We start from the raw sequence: 17705 nt of genomic DNA on the forward strand, positions 1-17705 counted from the left end.
AGAAGGGGATATTCTTTAGATGTATCTTCTAAAATTCATGTATTGCTGCCCAAGCCTAAAAGTAGTGAATTAGATAATGGACAGCTTTGTATATTGCTATCGTGAAAGAATGCTTGTGATGTCTTCATTTAACTGGGGGCATGATTATGGAGTGACCCGAATCAACTTTGTATCATACTATTTCAATAATACTTGTCTGTTTCACAGCCTGCTAGAGAGTTTCAGTACTCATTCCACTTTCGCCTTTAATCCTGGTATATTACTGAGATGCTGACTACAAACAACTTTCATTCAACTTCCATTTCAGGGTGAAATATGACCTCACTGTGTGCATCTGTTGCCAAAATGCAAAGGAACCAGAGCGAAATCACGGAATTCATCCTCCTGGGATTTGGGGACCTCCATCGCCTGCAGATCTTCCTGTTCCTGGGATTTTTGGTGATCTACATCTTTACCATGGTTGCCAACATTCTCACCATCTTTCTGATAGTGATTGATCAGCATCTTCACACACCTATGTACTTCTTCCTGGGGAATTTGTCAAGCTTAGAGACATTCTACAGCTCAACCACCATTCCCAGGATGTTGACTAGTTTCTGGACAGGGGACAAAACTATCTCTGCTAAAAGTTGTTTCACACAATTGTATTTCTTTGCTTTTCTAGTTGGGACGGAATGCTACCTCCTCTCTGTCATGTCTTATGATCGCTTCTTAGCCATATGCAAGCCTCTGCATTATGCAACTCTTATGACCAGTAAGCTCTGTAGACAGTTAACAGGTGGCTCTTGGATCAATGGCATTACATTTACCTCTGTGTATTTAGCCTTGATACTGCAGCTACGGTATTGTGGTACCAATGAAGTTGACCATTTCTTTTGTGACTCACTTGCACTGCTTAAAATATCATGCAGTGACACCAGTCTTGTGAAGTATGCCAGCATAATCTTGAGTTTTGGATTCACTTTCCCCCCTTTCCTTTTGACCCTGATCTCTTACATATATATCATCACAACCATTTTAAAAATTTCATCAACCACAGGGAGGCAAAAGGCCTTTTCCACTTGTTCTTCTCACCTAATTGTTGTTTCTATTTTCTATGGGGCGTTAATTATTGTGTATCTGACACCACAAACCAAAGCAGTGAAAGACCTGAGCAAAATATTTTCTCTGTTGTACACAGTTCTTCCTCCCTTAATCAACCCCCTTGTCTACAGCCTGAGAAACAAGGATGTCAAAGAAGCCTTAAGGAAAGCTGTCAGAAAGGTTTTCTGAATTGTGAATTGGTGATTCAAAGTCCACTGTTTTTTTTGGATTGAAATACAACCAAATATATAAATAAATGTATATATAAGCATATTCCTGTGTAGGATGTGCCCAGCGATTCTTAGGATGCCTCTGCTCCTAACACATGATATTATCTCCTCCTGAACCTGGTAAACTAATGATGCTTATGAGGATGAGGATACTAATACAGTTAAAATCACAATGTATGTTTCTAGGATAGGATACTTGAAAGGGTTAAGGTCATGACTGCTTAACTATTTGGTTTGTCAATAGTTGCGTTTTTCAAGAAGTTTAAATGGACTTCCTAAATATTTGTGGAGGCTGTGCCTGTAGCTCTCCAAGCAATCGTATATCTGTCTACTGAGAAGCAGGCCCACTATGTTCAGTGTGACTTACTCCCCAGTGTGTATAAGATTGCAACAAAAAGTGTAATCTTAGGTATGTCTACTGGGAAGTTTCCTTAATTTCTAATAGGACTTACTCACTGGTAACCATGTGCAATAAATAGAGTATACATCTTTCATACAGCATAAGTAACATACCAATGGCTCACTACCATACCTGGCCCATTTTACTAGACTAATGGAAATTCTTAGGGTTTCCCTTAAAATCCTGCATAATTTGCTTTAGGGTTGCACCATGAGCATACACACAAACACTTCTACAAATGGTTTCCCTGGAATGGAACCCAGGGTCCAAATTTGGGACCCATTTTCTGATGGCCTAGAGCCAAATTGAAGAGGAAACACAAGCATTCCAGAGCTTCTGCAAATTATGGTAAATGGGGGACTGGGTGCATGATGGCAAAAAGATCTTATTGCTCTTCCTTGTGCACCATGGCTGGCTGCCATGCCACTAAGTGGAGACTCACTGTTGCTGGCAGCTTAGCCCAAGAGCCTCATCATTTCTTAAAAGCCTTAGAATTTCCTTGAAGAAAAACCACCAAATACTTTGATGTTGATATAATAGAGGGAGTTCAGAATCCCCAGTTCCCTGATGAATCCTGCTAGTGTTCTTTGGCTGTCTGGGAAATTCCTCAGAATTTTCACCTGAGGAGAAACTGCCAAAGTTGCTTCAGCTTCTACATTTATTTGAAATTCAGGTATCCCTGTAGCCTTCAAGTATGCTTTAACCTTTTGAAATCTATCATGGTGCAAAGGAATATTACAGCTTTTGTTGTTCCCCCAATGCATTCTCTATAAAAATAATGACAAATGGAAGGGCTTGGGCTTAGGCTTCGGGGTTAGGAGTCTATAACCAAAGACACTTAACCAAAGTTTTCTCTTCATTGGAAATTAGACTAAAGGAAAGAGACCTTTCATGAATGGAAGCCAAAGAGAGCCAGTGCAGACAGCATTGGATCCCATCCAATGACTAGGGCAAAATATCCTCTGTTTTAGCAGAAGACTTTTATGCATAATTTTGTCTATGCATATGAAAGACTCATACGAGTCCTGAGTCCTGTACTCTTGGAAATACAGTCATTCAGACATTCATTTGAATACCCCAATACTATTTTGGTTTGTGTTGCTTTTTCTTTTTGGCTAATGCTGTTATTCATAGTGAATTGCCAGCAGTTCCCTGCCGAAATACCTCTACTTTCTGGAGGTTTAATGATCCCCAGTGGGAAATCTTTTTTATTTATTTTTTTGAGAAGACATGATACATAAAGCCTAATCTGATGAATCTACAATGACTAAGAAAGAGAGGAGAAAAACCTGATTCCACAGACCAAGAAAACTTCAGTGAACTAGTTATCCATGCTGGAGGTATTTATGGCCCAGTTTTCTTCTTGTTACCTGTATGCATGATGATTAGAAATATACATGATTGTCAGCCATGATGTGGTTTCTTTATACCATTGACAAAGATATTTTCATTCCTAAAAAAATGAACATAGATGTCTTTTATCTGTTTGCAATGTAATGTCATTTTGCTTAGATGATCTGGTTCCAAACTTGTGTGATAATTATGTATTTTTAAAATTGTAAATATAATGTTTTCTGTAAAAGCAATAAATAAATAAATTAACAAACCCACTAAACAAAAAGGGAAATATACATCAGAATTGAAAAGCTATATAGTTTCTCCTTCCAAAATGAAGCACTGAAGAATTAACATAGTGAATTCTTCCTCAAGAATTTATTCAACCTTATATTGCTTTACTAAAGGTGAAACTAGGCAGGGTACCAAATCCATTATAGGCAGTCTTGTTATCTGAAACAGCAGGCTTGGGGATTTTTAAAAATAGGAAATGCAGTGCACAGTGAGGGGAAGTTTAATCTTTTTCTCTCCTGCAATGGCCATAATGAAAATCACAACCCACAAAACCTGCTTTTAGCTCTGGAAGTAAATTTCCCATTGCCACCAGTGGAGAATTTCATTCCTGTGCTAAAGCCAATCTCGGTGTGCACTTGTTTTTGTTTCTAATACATCAAAGACTGGTGGGTAAGAGAAAAGAGAAAGGTTTCCACCTCCAAACACTGTCTCCTGCTTTTTCTTTTTCAGTTGGTGTCATCCCCAGTGACATGTTCAGTGTGATGACTAGAATGGCCCTTTGTCTGTAGTATGGAGGATGCAAGAGACATCATGATGCCTGGGCAGACTGCCCCAAGATACAAGCACCTGCACAAGGATCAACAGAATCCTATTTCTCCTACATGTATGTATCCCTTTATAGCTCTCAGAACTTCAGCAAATGCTGTTGGATGAGAACGAAAACTGGGCCCTTTATGACCTGTGCAGACATGCATTGTGCAGTATTAGTTTTATTTTTCAGACATTTCAAATAGACTCTCTCAAACTGTATGACAACTGCTTTTGCCTGCAGCTTGTTATGCCAGATAAATTTGAGGAGCAAGCTGCCTCAAAAGGGGGTGCTTGCCCACCAGATTCTCCTGAATGGTTTTCAACCATTTGCTGAGGTTTAAACACAGTTTCAGAAAGAACACAACCTAGCTTTGCTTTCACATGCACTCACAACACTTAGAAAGGGAAGAGAAGTTTATTCAGAATACATGCACAAGTGTGCGTGCGTGCACACACACACACACACACACACACAGAGAGAGAGAGAGAGAGAGAGAGAGAGAGAGAGAGAGAGAGAGAGAGAGAGAGAAGGTCTTAGCCCAGTTTTGCCTAAGAAGCAAATGTTTCTATAACATCCTGGTCATCTTTCTTTCTAAAGGGATAAAGAGCTTCCTGCCTAGAAAAGCTCTTAGCCTAATGAAAGTTTCCTTCATACATTTATTCATCTTCTAATAAGACCGTGATGAGGGTTCCTCCCTCCCAAAATACAAAAGTACTAAGAACTACACTCACTTTGGTGTATCCTGTTCAAATATTCTTTCAGAACTTTATATCATTTCACTATGAATTTCTAACATCATAAACACCATGTGGAGGAACCAGAGTGTAATCACAGAATTCATCCTGCTGGGATTTGGAGAACTCCATCATCTGCGGATCTTCCTATTCCTGATTTTTCTGGTGATATATATTTTGACTATGGCTGCCAACCTCCTCACTCTTCTTCTGGTAGTGACTGCTCAGCATCTCCACACCCCTATGTACTTCTTCCTAGGAAACCTGTCCTGCTTGGAGACTTTCTACAGCTCAACCATCCTCCCCAGGATCCTGGCTAGCCTCTTGACAGGAGACAAGAGTATGTCTGTGAAAGGATGCATTACACAGCTGTACTTCTTCGCTTTCCTTGTTAGTACAGAATGCTATCTTCTCTCGGCAATGTCCTATGATAGATATTTAGCTATATGCAAGCCTCTGCATTATACAACTATTATGAACAGTAGGCTCTGTATTCAGTTAGTTCTTGGCTCTTGGCTCAACAGCATTGTGTTTACCTCTGTATTTTTGGGTATGGTTTTAAAAATACAGTTCTGTGGTCCTAATGAAATTGATCATTTCTATTGTGACTCCCTCCCACTAGTGCAGCTGTCCTGCACTAACATCAGCCTTGTGAAAAATGTCACAGTAATAGTGTCTTTTGTGTTCACATTCCCTCCTTTTCTTTTGACTCTGACCTCTTATGTATATATTATCACTGCCATCTTGAGAATCCCATCAACCACTGGGAGACAAAAGGCATTTTCTACCTGCTCATCTCACCTCATTGTTGTCTCTATTTTCTATGGGGCGTTAATCATTGTATATCTGCTACCAAAAACTGAAACAAGAGACCTCAATAAATTTTTTTCTGTCCTCTATACAGTCCTTCCTCCCATAGCCAATCCTCTCATATACAGTCTGAGGAACAAGGATGTGAAAGCAGCACTGAGAAAGGCTGTTACAAAAGTTCTGGAAGGACAATGTGTAAATATGGCATTTAAATGTAGGTGGTCTGTTACATTTCACAAATAAACTTGCAAAAGATAAATGACTTGTTTAGTTATAGTTATGACCTCTCCCTTTTAATAGCATCAGTTAAGGTAGAATACAACTGTAATTGCAGTACTTTATCAAGGTCAAACTCATTGGGATCATTGTTTTTCTGCCTTCTGTTGCCTTCTCTTCCTGCCCTGTATGAACTTTTTGTTTCTTCTTCCTTGCATAGAAAAGTTCGTATATACAGTTTTATGTGCACACATTGACTAAAATGTATCTGTGAATTTTAGAAATGTATGGAAAAATGTATGCAAAGGTACACATGCTTCTGACAGATGCTGTCCGCTTGCTTTGTTTCACTGAGTGCAAACTGCATTCAAAACTGCATTCGGTTCTGTGAGATATGAATTGGCTAAATCTGGAAAAATAATCCATGGCAGAGGGAACTTCTTACCTATCCCTAAACATGATACCACACAGTTAAGGTCTGGAGGATCAGAGGATCAAAGTCAAAGGCCCCATTATGCATTATGTATAATGCCCAATGCATTGCTAGGAGATTGCTACTTTCCTTCTAAAATATGAGAGCCAGCTCCCTACCCTCTCCTCATAAAGAAAAAGATCGGTGTACAGAGAGCTATCAGAGGATGCTGCAATATGAGTGAGGTTATGCCTTTTCTTTTTGAGCAATCTGATGTCTCCCTTCTTCAGCCTGGCAAAATATTCAGCTTTCTTTCCTGTGTAGATGTGCAAGTCTCTCACCAAGGGAGCTATTTTGATGCTCTATTCTATTCTATTCTATTCTATTCTATTCTATTCTATTCTATTCTATTCTGCTTCCTTCATTCCTTTTATATTGTGCAGGAGAAAGAGGCTTGAAACTTGCGCATCTGTACTGTGAATAATAATAATAATAATAATAATAATAATAATAATAATAATAGGCCAGGCTGTGGAAGGGAGGGACTAGGACACACAAGAAGGGAAAATACAACCATATTCCTGCAGCAGCAGCCTTTGATAACTCACTGTCCATCAAGTTGGAAAGCAGGAGTTCAGAACCTACCAGAACAAAGGGGTGGATGGAGAGACCCCCTTGACTTTTGCTTATATGGCCAATAGCATTCACATCAGAGCCAAAAGGCCAGGTAAGTCCACAGAGAGGTCACATTCTAACTTGGAATCTGGGACATTGTGTATGAGAAGCCCAAGTTACTCTGCCTTGCTAAGGCTGCTGTTGCAACCCATGCTCTTCTGACACAAATACTGGTGTCTTCAGGCCACTCACCAGAGAATGGCACATGCCTGTCATGCCTTTCTTTAGTGTCTGTTATTGCAGGGAAGGGGATACACTGCCTGAATGTGACTATCCCAAAGCACTGGCCATAATTCACATACATGAAGGGACCCAAGAAGCTCTGCAGCAAACTTCACACCAGAACAGGTACCCAGCAATGGGATAGTATAAGTGAAATAGGTGGGGGGTGGGGTTTAGATTCCACCTAAGCATATGCCATTTTTGTACATTTGGTGGTAGAACAAAGCTCAAGGTTTTTTTGCACAAATGAGTACAAAAGCACTTAATGACACAATGCATCTTAATGGGGTCACAGCACACTAATTCAGCTGTGATTAGCTGATGGCCAAATGATCAAAAGCTGAGAAATGAAGTGGTGTCATCATGAGCATGTACTGAACCAAAGCACTGTCTTCTCTGGGGATTTTCTTCGATAGTGCAACATCCCCATATTATTTCATCTAAGCCCAGGTTTGTTTGCTTTCTCTCCACTGAGCATAACTTCATAACTAATTATGGGATCTCTGTCACCTTGGCTACAAAATGATAAGAAAACATTGTAGACAAGAGCCAATTATTCAGGAGCTCTTGGGCATTCAACCTCTTTTTAAAATTTATAAATAGTAAACATGGGGACATTGACTTCTTATTTAAGCATAAAATGTGAACCCATGTAAGGAAAGGAGGGAAAAAAAGGGAATACAACACAAGAAAAAAGGGAATATGGCACAAGAAACGAACTAGGAATATTAGAAAATGTAGGTTAACCTAGTGAACCAAACCATGTGGAAGAGTAAGTGTGGTGTGATTCATTTATGGAACCAACAGATACACAGAAACTGGACCTATTGGAAACTTACTTCCTTATTTGCCTGTGAGAGAGGTATTTTTAATCATATTTTCTTTCTTACATTCCCTGTAAAATATAGATATTATGTATTTTCATTATGGGCGGGGGACATGATAAGAAAGATAGAATCCTTCTTAGACCAACCCTTGGGACTCCTGTGCCAACCAGTTTTGAAGTGACACAGGAGCAGTAAAGATAATGGTTAGGGTTAAGGTTAGTGCATTCCATTAAGAACCTGCAGATAATTGCAACCTTTTCAGTGAGGTATTCATTTGCACTTCTTCACATCCAACATAATTTGTAAAATATAATGCTGCAAGCATTAATAGCAAATGTATTTTTGAAGCAGAAGAAAATGAATACAAAAGTAGCAAGGCTACTTTACATGTTTAGAGGTTCAGCAACAATACTGGTGAAGAGAAAGTGCTAGAGATGTCAGTGACATCTATTTTCATATATAAAATATAAGAAAATATATTTTCATATATAAAAGAAACCATGTGGTTTTTTTCACTTTCCCTCAACATGCTATGTATACTTGTTATTCTGTACCGCAAAGGTCATTTTCAAGTACCAGAACAGATGACTTGTGGCCCTTCAGGCATTGTTGGACTACAACTCCTATCATCCCTGTTCATTGTCCATGCTGGCTATGGCTGATGGGAACTGGAATCCAGAAAGATCTGGAAAGTTACAAATGCTCCTTCTCTGCTATAGAGTTTGATGAACTCTTCTACATCGATCCAAATGGCACCGAAATATGCAGAAACAGGAGATCAAAGATACAGAAATTTGTACAATTCAATTAGGATAAAATATAATTTTGGATACACATCTCCTAAATGCAAAGGATTTCAGCAATTAAAATGTGTTTTAAAATTGTTGTTGTTTATTAATATTCTGCTCCAAGTTTTAACCTCTCAGTGCAATAATCAATATTGGGGCAAAATATGGTTCAAACCAAAACAATTTTCTAGTAATTGTGATATTATACTTCCATAGCAGTATTTCGGTATATAATTTAAACTCTTTATTTCATGTTTGCAGCTACCTTCATGATGTGGATATCGGGAGGAAGACAATGCAGAGTAACAAGACAGTAATCACAGATTGTATCCTTTTGGGATATGGGGACTTCCATCATCTGCACTTCCTCTTGTTCCTAGTAATTGTGCTGATCTACATTTCGATCCCAATAATCAACTCTTTTGCCTCTGTTCTAACAGCGACTGACCAGTACCTGCATACACTATTCATATATTTCTTTCTGGGGAATTTGTGCAATGAATGCTCCTGAAATTTATGTCTTTGTAGAGGCACTCCATTTATCAGATTCAATTATCTCAGGGCTATGCATAAGTGTCTTAGTGAACACAATGCAGAGAAACAAAACTGAAATCACAGAGTTTATCCTTCTGGGATTTGGAGAACTCCATCATTTGCAGATCTTCTTGTTCCTGGTGTTTTTCGTGATCTATATTTTGACTATGGCTGCCAATCTCCTCACCATCATTCTGATTCTGAGTGATGAGCACCTACACACTCCGATGTACTTTTTCCTGGGGAATTTATCTTGCTTGGAAATGATGTACAGTTCGACTATCCTTCCTAGGATGCTTGCTGCTCTCATGACAGGGGACCAATCCATCTCTGTAAAAGGGTGCATCACACAATTTTACTTTGGCTCTTTCCTGGTTTGTACAGAATGTTACCTCCTGTCTGCAATGTCTTATGACAGGTTCTTAGCCATATGCAGACCTCTACATTATACCACTCTTATGAATGTCAAGGTCTGCATGCGGTTAGCAGGGGGCTCTTGGATCAACAGCATTGCAGTCATCTCTGTCTATCTGGGCTTGATGTTACAGCTGCGGTACTGTGGGCACAATGAAATTGATCATTTTTTCTGTGAGGCTCTGCCACTGGTAAAGCTGTCCTGCAGTGATACATTTCTGGTGAAACTGGTCACATTTGCTGTGGCTTTTGTAATCTCTTTCCCCCCTTTTGTTTCAACCTTGGTCTCATACATATACATTATTCTTGCCATCTTGAGAATTCCATCCACTACAGGGAGACAAAAAGCCTTTTCCACCTGCTCTTCTCATCTGATAGTTGTCTCCATTTTCTATGGGGCCATCATTATTGTATATCTGATCCCAAAAACAGAAACAGTGAGAGATTTCAATAAAATCTTTTCGCTCCTGTACACAGTTTTTCCCCCATTACTCAACCCACTTATCTATAGCTTGAGAAACAAGGATGTGAAAGATGCCCTGAAGAAGGCTGCTGGTAAAGTTTTGGAAGGTCAATTTGAGAGCCAGATATCCAAAGCTTGATGCTATCTTTCATTTTAGAAATAAGTTCACATAAGTGTGGAGAAGAATAATGGCTGCATTATTTGGTTGCAATAATTATATCCTGACTTAAAGAATCCAAAAATTAAGGCATGCAGACAGAAAATATCCCAACACATCTTTGCTTAAGTATTTAATTGGTTTAGAATCCTAGAGTTAGACATGATTATTATTGGATCTAGAATCTGCCTTTCTTCAGATGAAATATTATGTTCATGGGAGGATCCTTTGCTCAGCTTTTGAGGATCCCTACCTGCACTACACTTGGTGTGAGCAGAATGTAGATCTCCAGGTTTTTTGGACTTCCTCATTGAAGCTCCTGCTAGCATGGTCAATGGTAAAGAATACTGAAATCTGCAGCATTTAGAGATCTATCATCTTCCTAGCTCTGTCCTATATCACTGTGTGCAGGTGGATTTAATGAATTGACTGTTGCAAACTCAAAGGAAAACATGCTATTTTAGTTGACAGATGCAATGTGTGTTTTTTCTGAAGTAAGTTCTGTTGGTTTCTCTACTGAAAGAACAGTGGTCCTCCCCCATTGTGTTAACAAGTTATATAATTAGTTCCAGTTCTCTCAGCTGAGCAGGGGAAGATGGTGATGCAATGGTGGCAGGACCATGCATTCAGTCTGGATTTAGTCTGAAGCTGACATGAGCAATCCATATTGGGGATTAAATGAGTGGAATTGGCTGGAGCTAGGGGTCAGACTAGATGGCCTCAGATTCACTTTTTTCTCCCATGGCCTCAGATTCACTTTTTTCTCCTTCTCTATCATGGGTCCTCAAACTACGGCCGGCGGGCTGGATCTGGCCTGCCATGCACATCATGGCGAGGTGCCGGCTTGCTCACAAGGATATCATTTTGGACTCAGAGAAAAGGCTCTCCTTGCAAGCAAAGACACTGGCTTGCCCCTGCCTGGATGCTCACATGCAAGTGTGTGTGCACCACCCTCCCAGCCCGTGCCCCTTTGCCCACACCACCTTGTTGGCCCGCACCCATCACTGGCAACTTTCAACTGGCCCTCCATCCAAAAAGTTTGAGGAACCTTGTTCTAGATGCACCAACATGTTCAGTACCATGGACAGCTCCTCAAAAGTTCAGAGCACAGTCCACAGGAATATTGACATGTGTTGCCTATATCAAAACTGCCAATACGTTGGATACTTTGAAGGGCTCTTTTAGGAGGGATTCTTCTACATTAAATCAATATAAAATTATAGTTTATGCACCAGCAATGCCTAATAAACTGTCACAGCCATCCTGTAGCTTTATGTCTTTTTGGGGACTATGCCTGTATCTTTAGACTTTTCTGCCTCTGTTACTCCTTTTCAAAAACAAATTTATTTTCTTCTGTTTCCACTGCTCCAATATGTTTCTTAAGGTGACTAAATGTACATGGCTTGGACGCCCATTCTTTGCTTTGGAATCCCCCCCGCTTTTTGGCTTCTGTTTTTATTTTAATAGGAACTACCAGCACCTCCTTTAAGCAATGATGTTAGATGCACTTTAATGGCAGTTGGAATGACTGCTAGGTTGAATAAGTGATCCAGGCAGTGTTCATGATTTTTCAGGGTTGTGATACAAACTCCAGTGACTCATAATGCATCCTTGAGTCTGAAGTTTGCACTATGGCCCTGAAAAGTATTCAGATTGAGAACTACAGTCTCAAATTACAATCTGAGAGGGGGCAGGGGCAGGGACAGCGGCAGGGAGGAGAAAAACTAAATCTTTCTATACCACAGTTCCATTTTCCCTCTCATTCCAAGAGTGTTTCAAAATCTGGAAGTGTTCTCAGAATTTATTTTGAATTACACCTGAGATAAAGTGAATTTCCTCAGTCCAGTTCTCTGCTTAGCTGCAGGAAAGCACAAATGTCACAGCTTCCATCTTTGGCCTTTCTGAGTGCAGGGCTGATCAAAAACAATTTGCCTCCTGTGGTAGAAATCCCCTTCCTCACAGAAGTTCTCCTGTCACTGCAAACCAGGCTGTATAGTACCCAAGGCCAATCCTATATTGGCAACAGGGCAGGGGGAGGTCCCACAAGCACTTCTTCCTTGGCAGAGAAAAAAAAATGCAACACTGATAAATTAAGCATTTCAGTGAAATTCTTGCTAGACTGCATAGAAATGAAGAAACGGTGACATAATGGCTCCTAAGCTCAGCCTGCCATGCCTGATAAAAATATGATCTGCTTGATGGAACTGAAAGTCAATGAGAGGTTCAAAAAACAAAAAACAAAACAAAACAATTGCCCCTTTATTGACCAGTGTAAATCAATGTATGCTATGCTGAGCATGGCTGTCCTGTTCCAAGTCCAAGTAAAGTCCCAAGTCCTCAAAAAAGTCCTCACAACCTCTGAGCTGGACTCACTCTTCTATGAATCAGCCTGTTTATGAATGTGTATTAAGACCATCTATTGAGTCTTGAGCAATGCAAGAGGGTAACAGTGCTTCTGGTACAGACACCCAAATGCATGTATCCAGGCTGCTTGTTCCATGTTGTTTTGGTGTTTTAGGGTTAAATTAACATTGCATTTCTTAATGAACTTGCATCATTTACCTCATCATTATTGAAATTCTCTTGAGATGTAATATCAATTCCTTGAGATTGAATAAATAACAGAGGGAAGCACCCTCTATCTTATAGGTCATGGGACAATAAAGAAAGCAAGCAAAGAAGAAATCAAGGAAGCATGCTTGGAATGCCCAATTAAGTCTCTGATGGGAAAGATACCGTACAATTGGTTCCCTGGACCACAGAATATGTCAGTTAGTATGTCATGCGTCAGAGAGGTATCTATGATGTTGATATTCCCTTTAAAATGTACATGGATAACTATACTATAAGTCAGTAAAATATTATTGTGAAGAAAGAGTTTTATATTGACTAATAAGTCTGAGTGTAAGATCCATGTTACAGAAGAATCCTAGCAAAACCTTATTTCTCTCAGCCTCTCAGTGTATACCAAGCACTGCAATACAATGTTTCAGCTACTGTATGCTTGGAAAGGCACAGAAGGTGAAAAATGCTCTGAGACCTCCCCATCCTTCTAAGGGACATGTAACTGCATGGTAGGAGGGCCTTGAGAGGAAGTGCCACATCCTTTGCTCTGTGCTAGTGGATATTGCTTAAAAATACAGAAAAGTCCTTACTGATTTTGAAAATTAATATCTTACTTTACAGATGTCCCTTACAATTACTAATGTGTTATGAGTTTTCTCTCTGATTTCTTCCAGTCATCTGTATACATGGCATCATGCAGATGAACCAGACTGGTGTCACAGAGTTTATCCTGCTGGGTTTTGGGGAACCACAGAGTCTGCAAACCTTCCTCTTCTTCTTATTTCTTCTCATCTACATTTTGACCCTGATTGCCAACTTCCTCACCGTTCTTCTGGTAGTGACTGCTCACCACCTGCACACACCCATGTACTACTTCCTGGGAAATTTGTCCTGCTTGGAGATCATATACAGTTCCACCATCCTTCCCAGGATGATGTCCAGTTTCTTGACAGGGGACAAAACCATCTCTCTTTGGGGATGCATGCTGCAATTTTACATCTTTGCTTTTTTAATTGGTACAGAATGTTATCTCCTCTCTGTGATGTCTTATGATCGTTTCTTAGCCATATGCAAGCCTCTGCATTATGCTAGTCTTATGGATCATAAGCTTTGTTTCTGTTTAGCAGGTGGCTCTTGGGTGAGTAGCATTGTGTTTATATCTATATATTTACCTTTTGTGTTGGAGTTGCACTACTGTGGTTCCAATAAAATTGATCATTTTTATTGTGAAGCCTTTGCATTGATAAATCGCTCATGCAGTCCCGGCAGAATTCTTCCATTTGTTACAGTAACCCTGGCTTTTCTTTTTAGCTTCCCTCCCTTCCTTTTGACACTCATCTCCTATGCATGTATAATTCACACCATCCTGAAAATCCCATCCATCACGGGGCGGCAGAAGGCCTTTTCCACCTGCTCCTCTCACCTGATCGTTGTGTTTCTTTTCTATGGATCCATTTTTATTGTTTATTTGATACCAAAAGTGGAAAGAGTGAAAGACCTTAGCAAACTATTTTCTCTGCTATATACCATTTTTCCTCCGGTAGCCAACCCCCTCATCTATACCCTGAGAAACAAAGATGTCAAAGATATTCTGAGAAAGGCTGCTGGGAAGATAATGAGAAACCATGTTTGAATCATGCATTCAGAGCAGTTCCTTTTACAACGGTCTCTGCTCTACTAGGGCTATTGACTAGGGAATTCAGGTAATAAATGTTCTTTTGAGTAAATGTTTTTTGAGATTGCAGAAATACTTCAATTTTAATAGGGTGGTCATATTAAGAGAATTACTTGATATGCAGCTATTTGGATATAGGGTCATAACTTGAATCAATTTATATCAGACTTTAGAAAATGTGGGGAGGTGAAAAAAATTGGTTAAGTTTATGTTTTGATGTGAAGTTAATTTTTCAATTTTGAACCAGCATGGAAACCCTAAAAATCCTTTCCCCTTCCCTAATATTTTCCTTTCTCAGAATCACATAATCGTTTTTTCAGCTCAAACCATGCGTCCAAATATGCTCATGTTAGTGAAAATACTGTTCAGTTTTACATTATATTAGGGAGAGGACTTTGCATAATATTTATATTAGCCAATGCTGTGTAGATAATACATAGATTAGAAAAAAGGAAGACAAAATAATACAAATTTGTGTGCGACTGTATCTATTCATCATTTAATGCCTTCTTCAACTGGTGCACTGGTGATTGCTGTAACTGTAATGTGAACTGGCACTGTGACTCTCAGGAAGCCAGAAGGGTTAACAGTGTGACAACTAAATGTTAGAAAATATGATGCCAGCCCAGCAGGAATCAGTGCTCCAAGGAGTTGGGCACCCTTTTTGTCATGTTGATTGGATAGTTATCAGAAATTATGGAATCAAAGATGGTGGAGATAACAGCAATGACTAAGTAATGACCGGCTCCCGGAGTGGATGGATGTCCCCAAAGACAAGGAGATGGCCATCACCCTATGGGTCAGCTGGCGAATGGCAGTGGGGGGAAATAAAGGCCAGGGAACAGAGGGGCTCTTTCTTCCTCTTTGAGAGATCTGTTCTGCTTGCTGTGCTCTGCTTTGAAGAACTCTGTGAAGCCCTGAGTCTGGATGCATAGCTTAAAAGATGTTATCTTTGTTATTTTGGGTCTGAGTGGCTCAACAGACTCTGGGATGTTTGGTTGGCTGTGAATTGTACCAATTGATGCTTTCCAGTTTCCCCTTCACTTTCCCCATGTTCTCCTATCATTTATCCTTTTAGATGTACTGTTTTACATCTAAAACACCCCTATGTTTTATCCATTTAAGAAAACTTGTTTTGTTCCCCAAGCTTGGGTAGTCATGTGCTAAATACCATATTGGGTTTGGGAGTTGAAAGGCCAGGGAATCCTGGGCAGGACGTGCCCAGTTGGCCAAGGAATGGGGTATCCCTGACAGCCTTCTGTTACAGAAATATATGTACATAGTAACTGGAGACATTTGTATTTCCCTCTCTATGCTCCAAGAATGTTGCTATCTTTTCATGCCAGTTTAAGAACTTCGTTTGCTTGTTTACATGTAGCATTCTTTATATTATGTCTTATATAGGATGTTTATGATTTTAACCCTCCTGTAAACCTTTTGGAGAACTTTGGCCATTTGGAAGACAGAAGTGTATTAAATGGATAGTAAACTATATTGATAGATAGGGATATTCTTTACTTAATGAATAAAATATGTATAAAAGTACTTCTTATTTAATAAATGGAAAGACCATAATTTTCATGCAATTCTCATGTATGAAACATGTCCGAAAAGCTTGTTTTTTATTTTTTGCAATCCTGTTGTAAAGCTGTTTTCATATACTATCATGAAAGGAACCACACTTCATCTGATCAACTGCCAATCTGGTCCAGCATTGTGTTCCTGCAGTGGCCAACAGCAGCCCATGGGAAACAAATGAGCAGGTCATCAATGCAACAACACCCTCCTATTCACATTTCCCAGCATCTGCCATATAAAGGCATGGAGCTGCTAATACTGGAGGTATCAAGAAGCCATCAGAACTAGTAGTCACTAGTTCACAAGAAGGGGCCTTCTCCATGAATGTGTCCCAACCTCTTTTCATACCAACCACATTATGGGCTGCATCTTGTGGAAATGCGTCCCACTGTGACCTGAATGACAAAATCCTTTTAAAAATGTCATCCAAATCTCCCACCAATCAGCTACACAGGATGACTGTGCCTCCTAATAATTTGTGAATGGAAGAGAATATCTCCCTATCCTCTTTTACTACTTCATGGTCAGTTTTGTACAAATCGATCATGTCTTTCCTTACTCACCTTTTATCTGAACTGAGAAACCCTTTTCTTCTCAGTGGGAAATTGAAGTGGCCTTTGATCATTTTAGTTCTAATTTCTGCGTATTTTCCATCTCTGCAACATCTTTTTCCCCTTTTTGAGTGTGGTGACCACAGACATATAAAGTATCTTAAGTCTGGGTGCATCATATTTTTATGAGAAGAATGTTCTTCCCAGTCCTTTTCTTAAGATGGCTAACATAGAATTTGGCTTTTTAAGAGTAGTCACGTGCAGAATTTACTTTTCCACTCTGTGGTTGTAGCACATGTATAACTCCAATATCCGTGCTCCAAAGACAGGCTTGCAGGCAATGGCACAAGAAGAGGCTTGCAGGCCATGGGTCATTTGGAGCAAGTTTGAGATCAAGAGCAGGCCTTAGAATATTGGCCTAGACAGTGTGAATGAGAGAAGAATGAATGGTGGATCAAGAATGCTTTCTTCCAGAGAAAAGGTCAGATGGAAGCCATTTCCCTGAATGACTGGGCAAAGATGATGGCCATGATCCTGGGACACTCGGGATTTATGCTATCAAGCATCAAGCAAAAACTGACAAAGAATTCAACATGAAAAGCACATACATCCATTTATGGGACAGCGATATATCAGGCAATCAAGAAAAATCAAGGTAACCCATCAAGCAGTAAGCCTAAGTCCTTCTCCTTCCCATAGAAGCAGGTGACGAGAGAAGGAGTATAAGAACCAGTGATTTTAGAATATGGAAGTGTGCAAGCTTTGAACACAGAGCTGGCCACCCAGGCTGGAACATGGATTCCCAGAACCCCTTCCTGCCCATGCAGAGCTTGCTCTCAGGAGTTGTCAGTGCAGGGCAACTGATGGACAGATAGTAGACAGGGGTGTTCTCTCTTTTACTGTTATCTTTTCTCTGTCTATACGGCTGTTAGGAAGGAAGCTCCGTATCTCAGAAAAATAGAGGAAGATTGGGATGCCATCTGAATGCCTGCTACCTGAACTACATTGGACTAATTGTATCCTTTCAGGAACTGGCTCTCTTCTGTTCACTGGATGACCTCTCATGCTTGTCCATGGCTTGGGAAATGAGAAGGCTGAGAGGAAGTCCACCAATGGTCATAGAGCTTGGGCAGGTTACTGTTACAAGCAGTAACCTGCACAAAGGCTGCAAGGGACACTGCTTGTGCAGTGCATACATAGGGATTGCTTC

General features: G+C 39.9%; 3 protein-coding genes across 3 annotated transcripts; all 3 read left to right on the forward strand.

Annotated features, from left to right (window-relative positions):
• Positions 1-345: 345 nt before the first annotated feature.
• On the forward strand, positions 346-1272 carry LOC123033364 (olfactory receptor 9K2-like). Its single transcript, XM_044449969.1, has one exon. The coding sequence runs from the start codon at positions 346-348 to the stop codon at positions 1270-1272; it is 927 nt and encodes a 308-aa protein (XP_044305904.1).
• Positions 1273-4680: 3408 nt separating this feature from the next.
• On the forward strand, positions 4681-5661 carry LOC123033365 (olfactory receptor 2AP1-like). Its single transcript, XM_044449970.1, has one exon. The coding sequence runs from the start codon at positions 4681-4683 to the stop codon at positions 5659-5661; it is 981 nt and encodes a 326-aa protein (XP_044305905.1).
• Positions 5662-9139: 3478 nt separating this feature from the next.
• On the forward strand, positions 9140-10108 carry LOC123033367 (olfactory receptor 5B21-like). Its single transcript, XM_044449971.1, has one exon. It carries the CDS (start codon positions 9149-9151, stop codon positions 10106-10108), a length of 960 nt encoding a protein of 319 aa, XP_044305906.1. The 5' UTR covers positions 9140-9148.
• The last annotated feature ends 7597 nt before the right edge of the window (positions 10109-17705 follow it).

The sequence above is a fragment of the Varanus komodoensis genome, unplaced genomic scaffold (assembly GCF_004798865.1).
Source record: "Varanus komodoensis strain SLA01 unplaced genomic scaffold, ASM479886v1 scaffold62, whole genome shotgun sequence".
Classification (NCBI taxonomy): domain Eukaryota; kingdom Metazoa; phylum Chordata; class Lepidosauria; order Squamata; family Varanidae; genus Varanus; species Varanus komodoensis.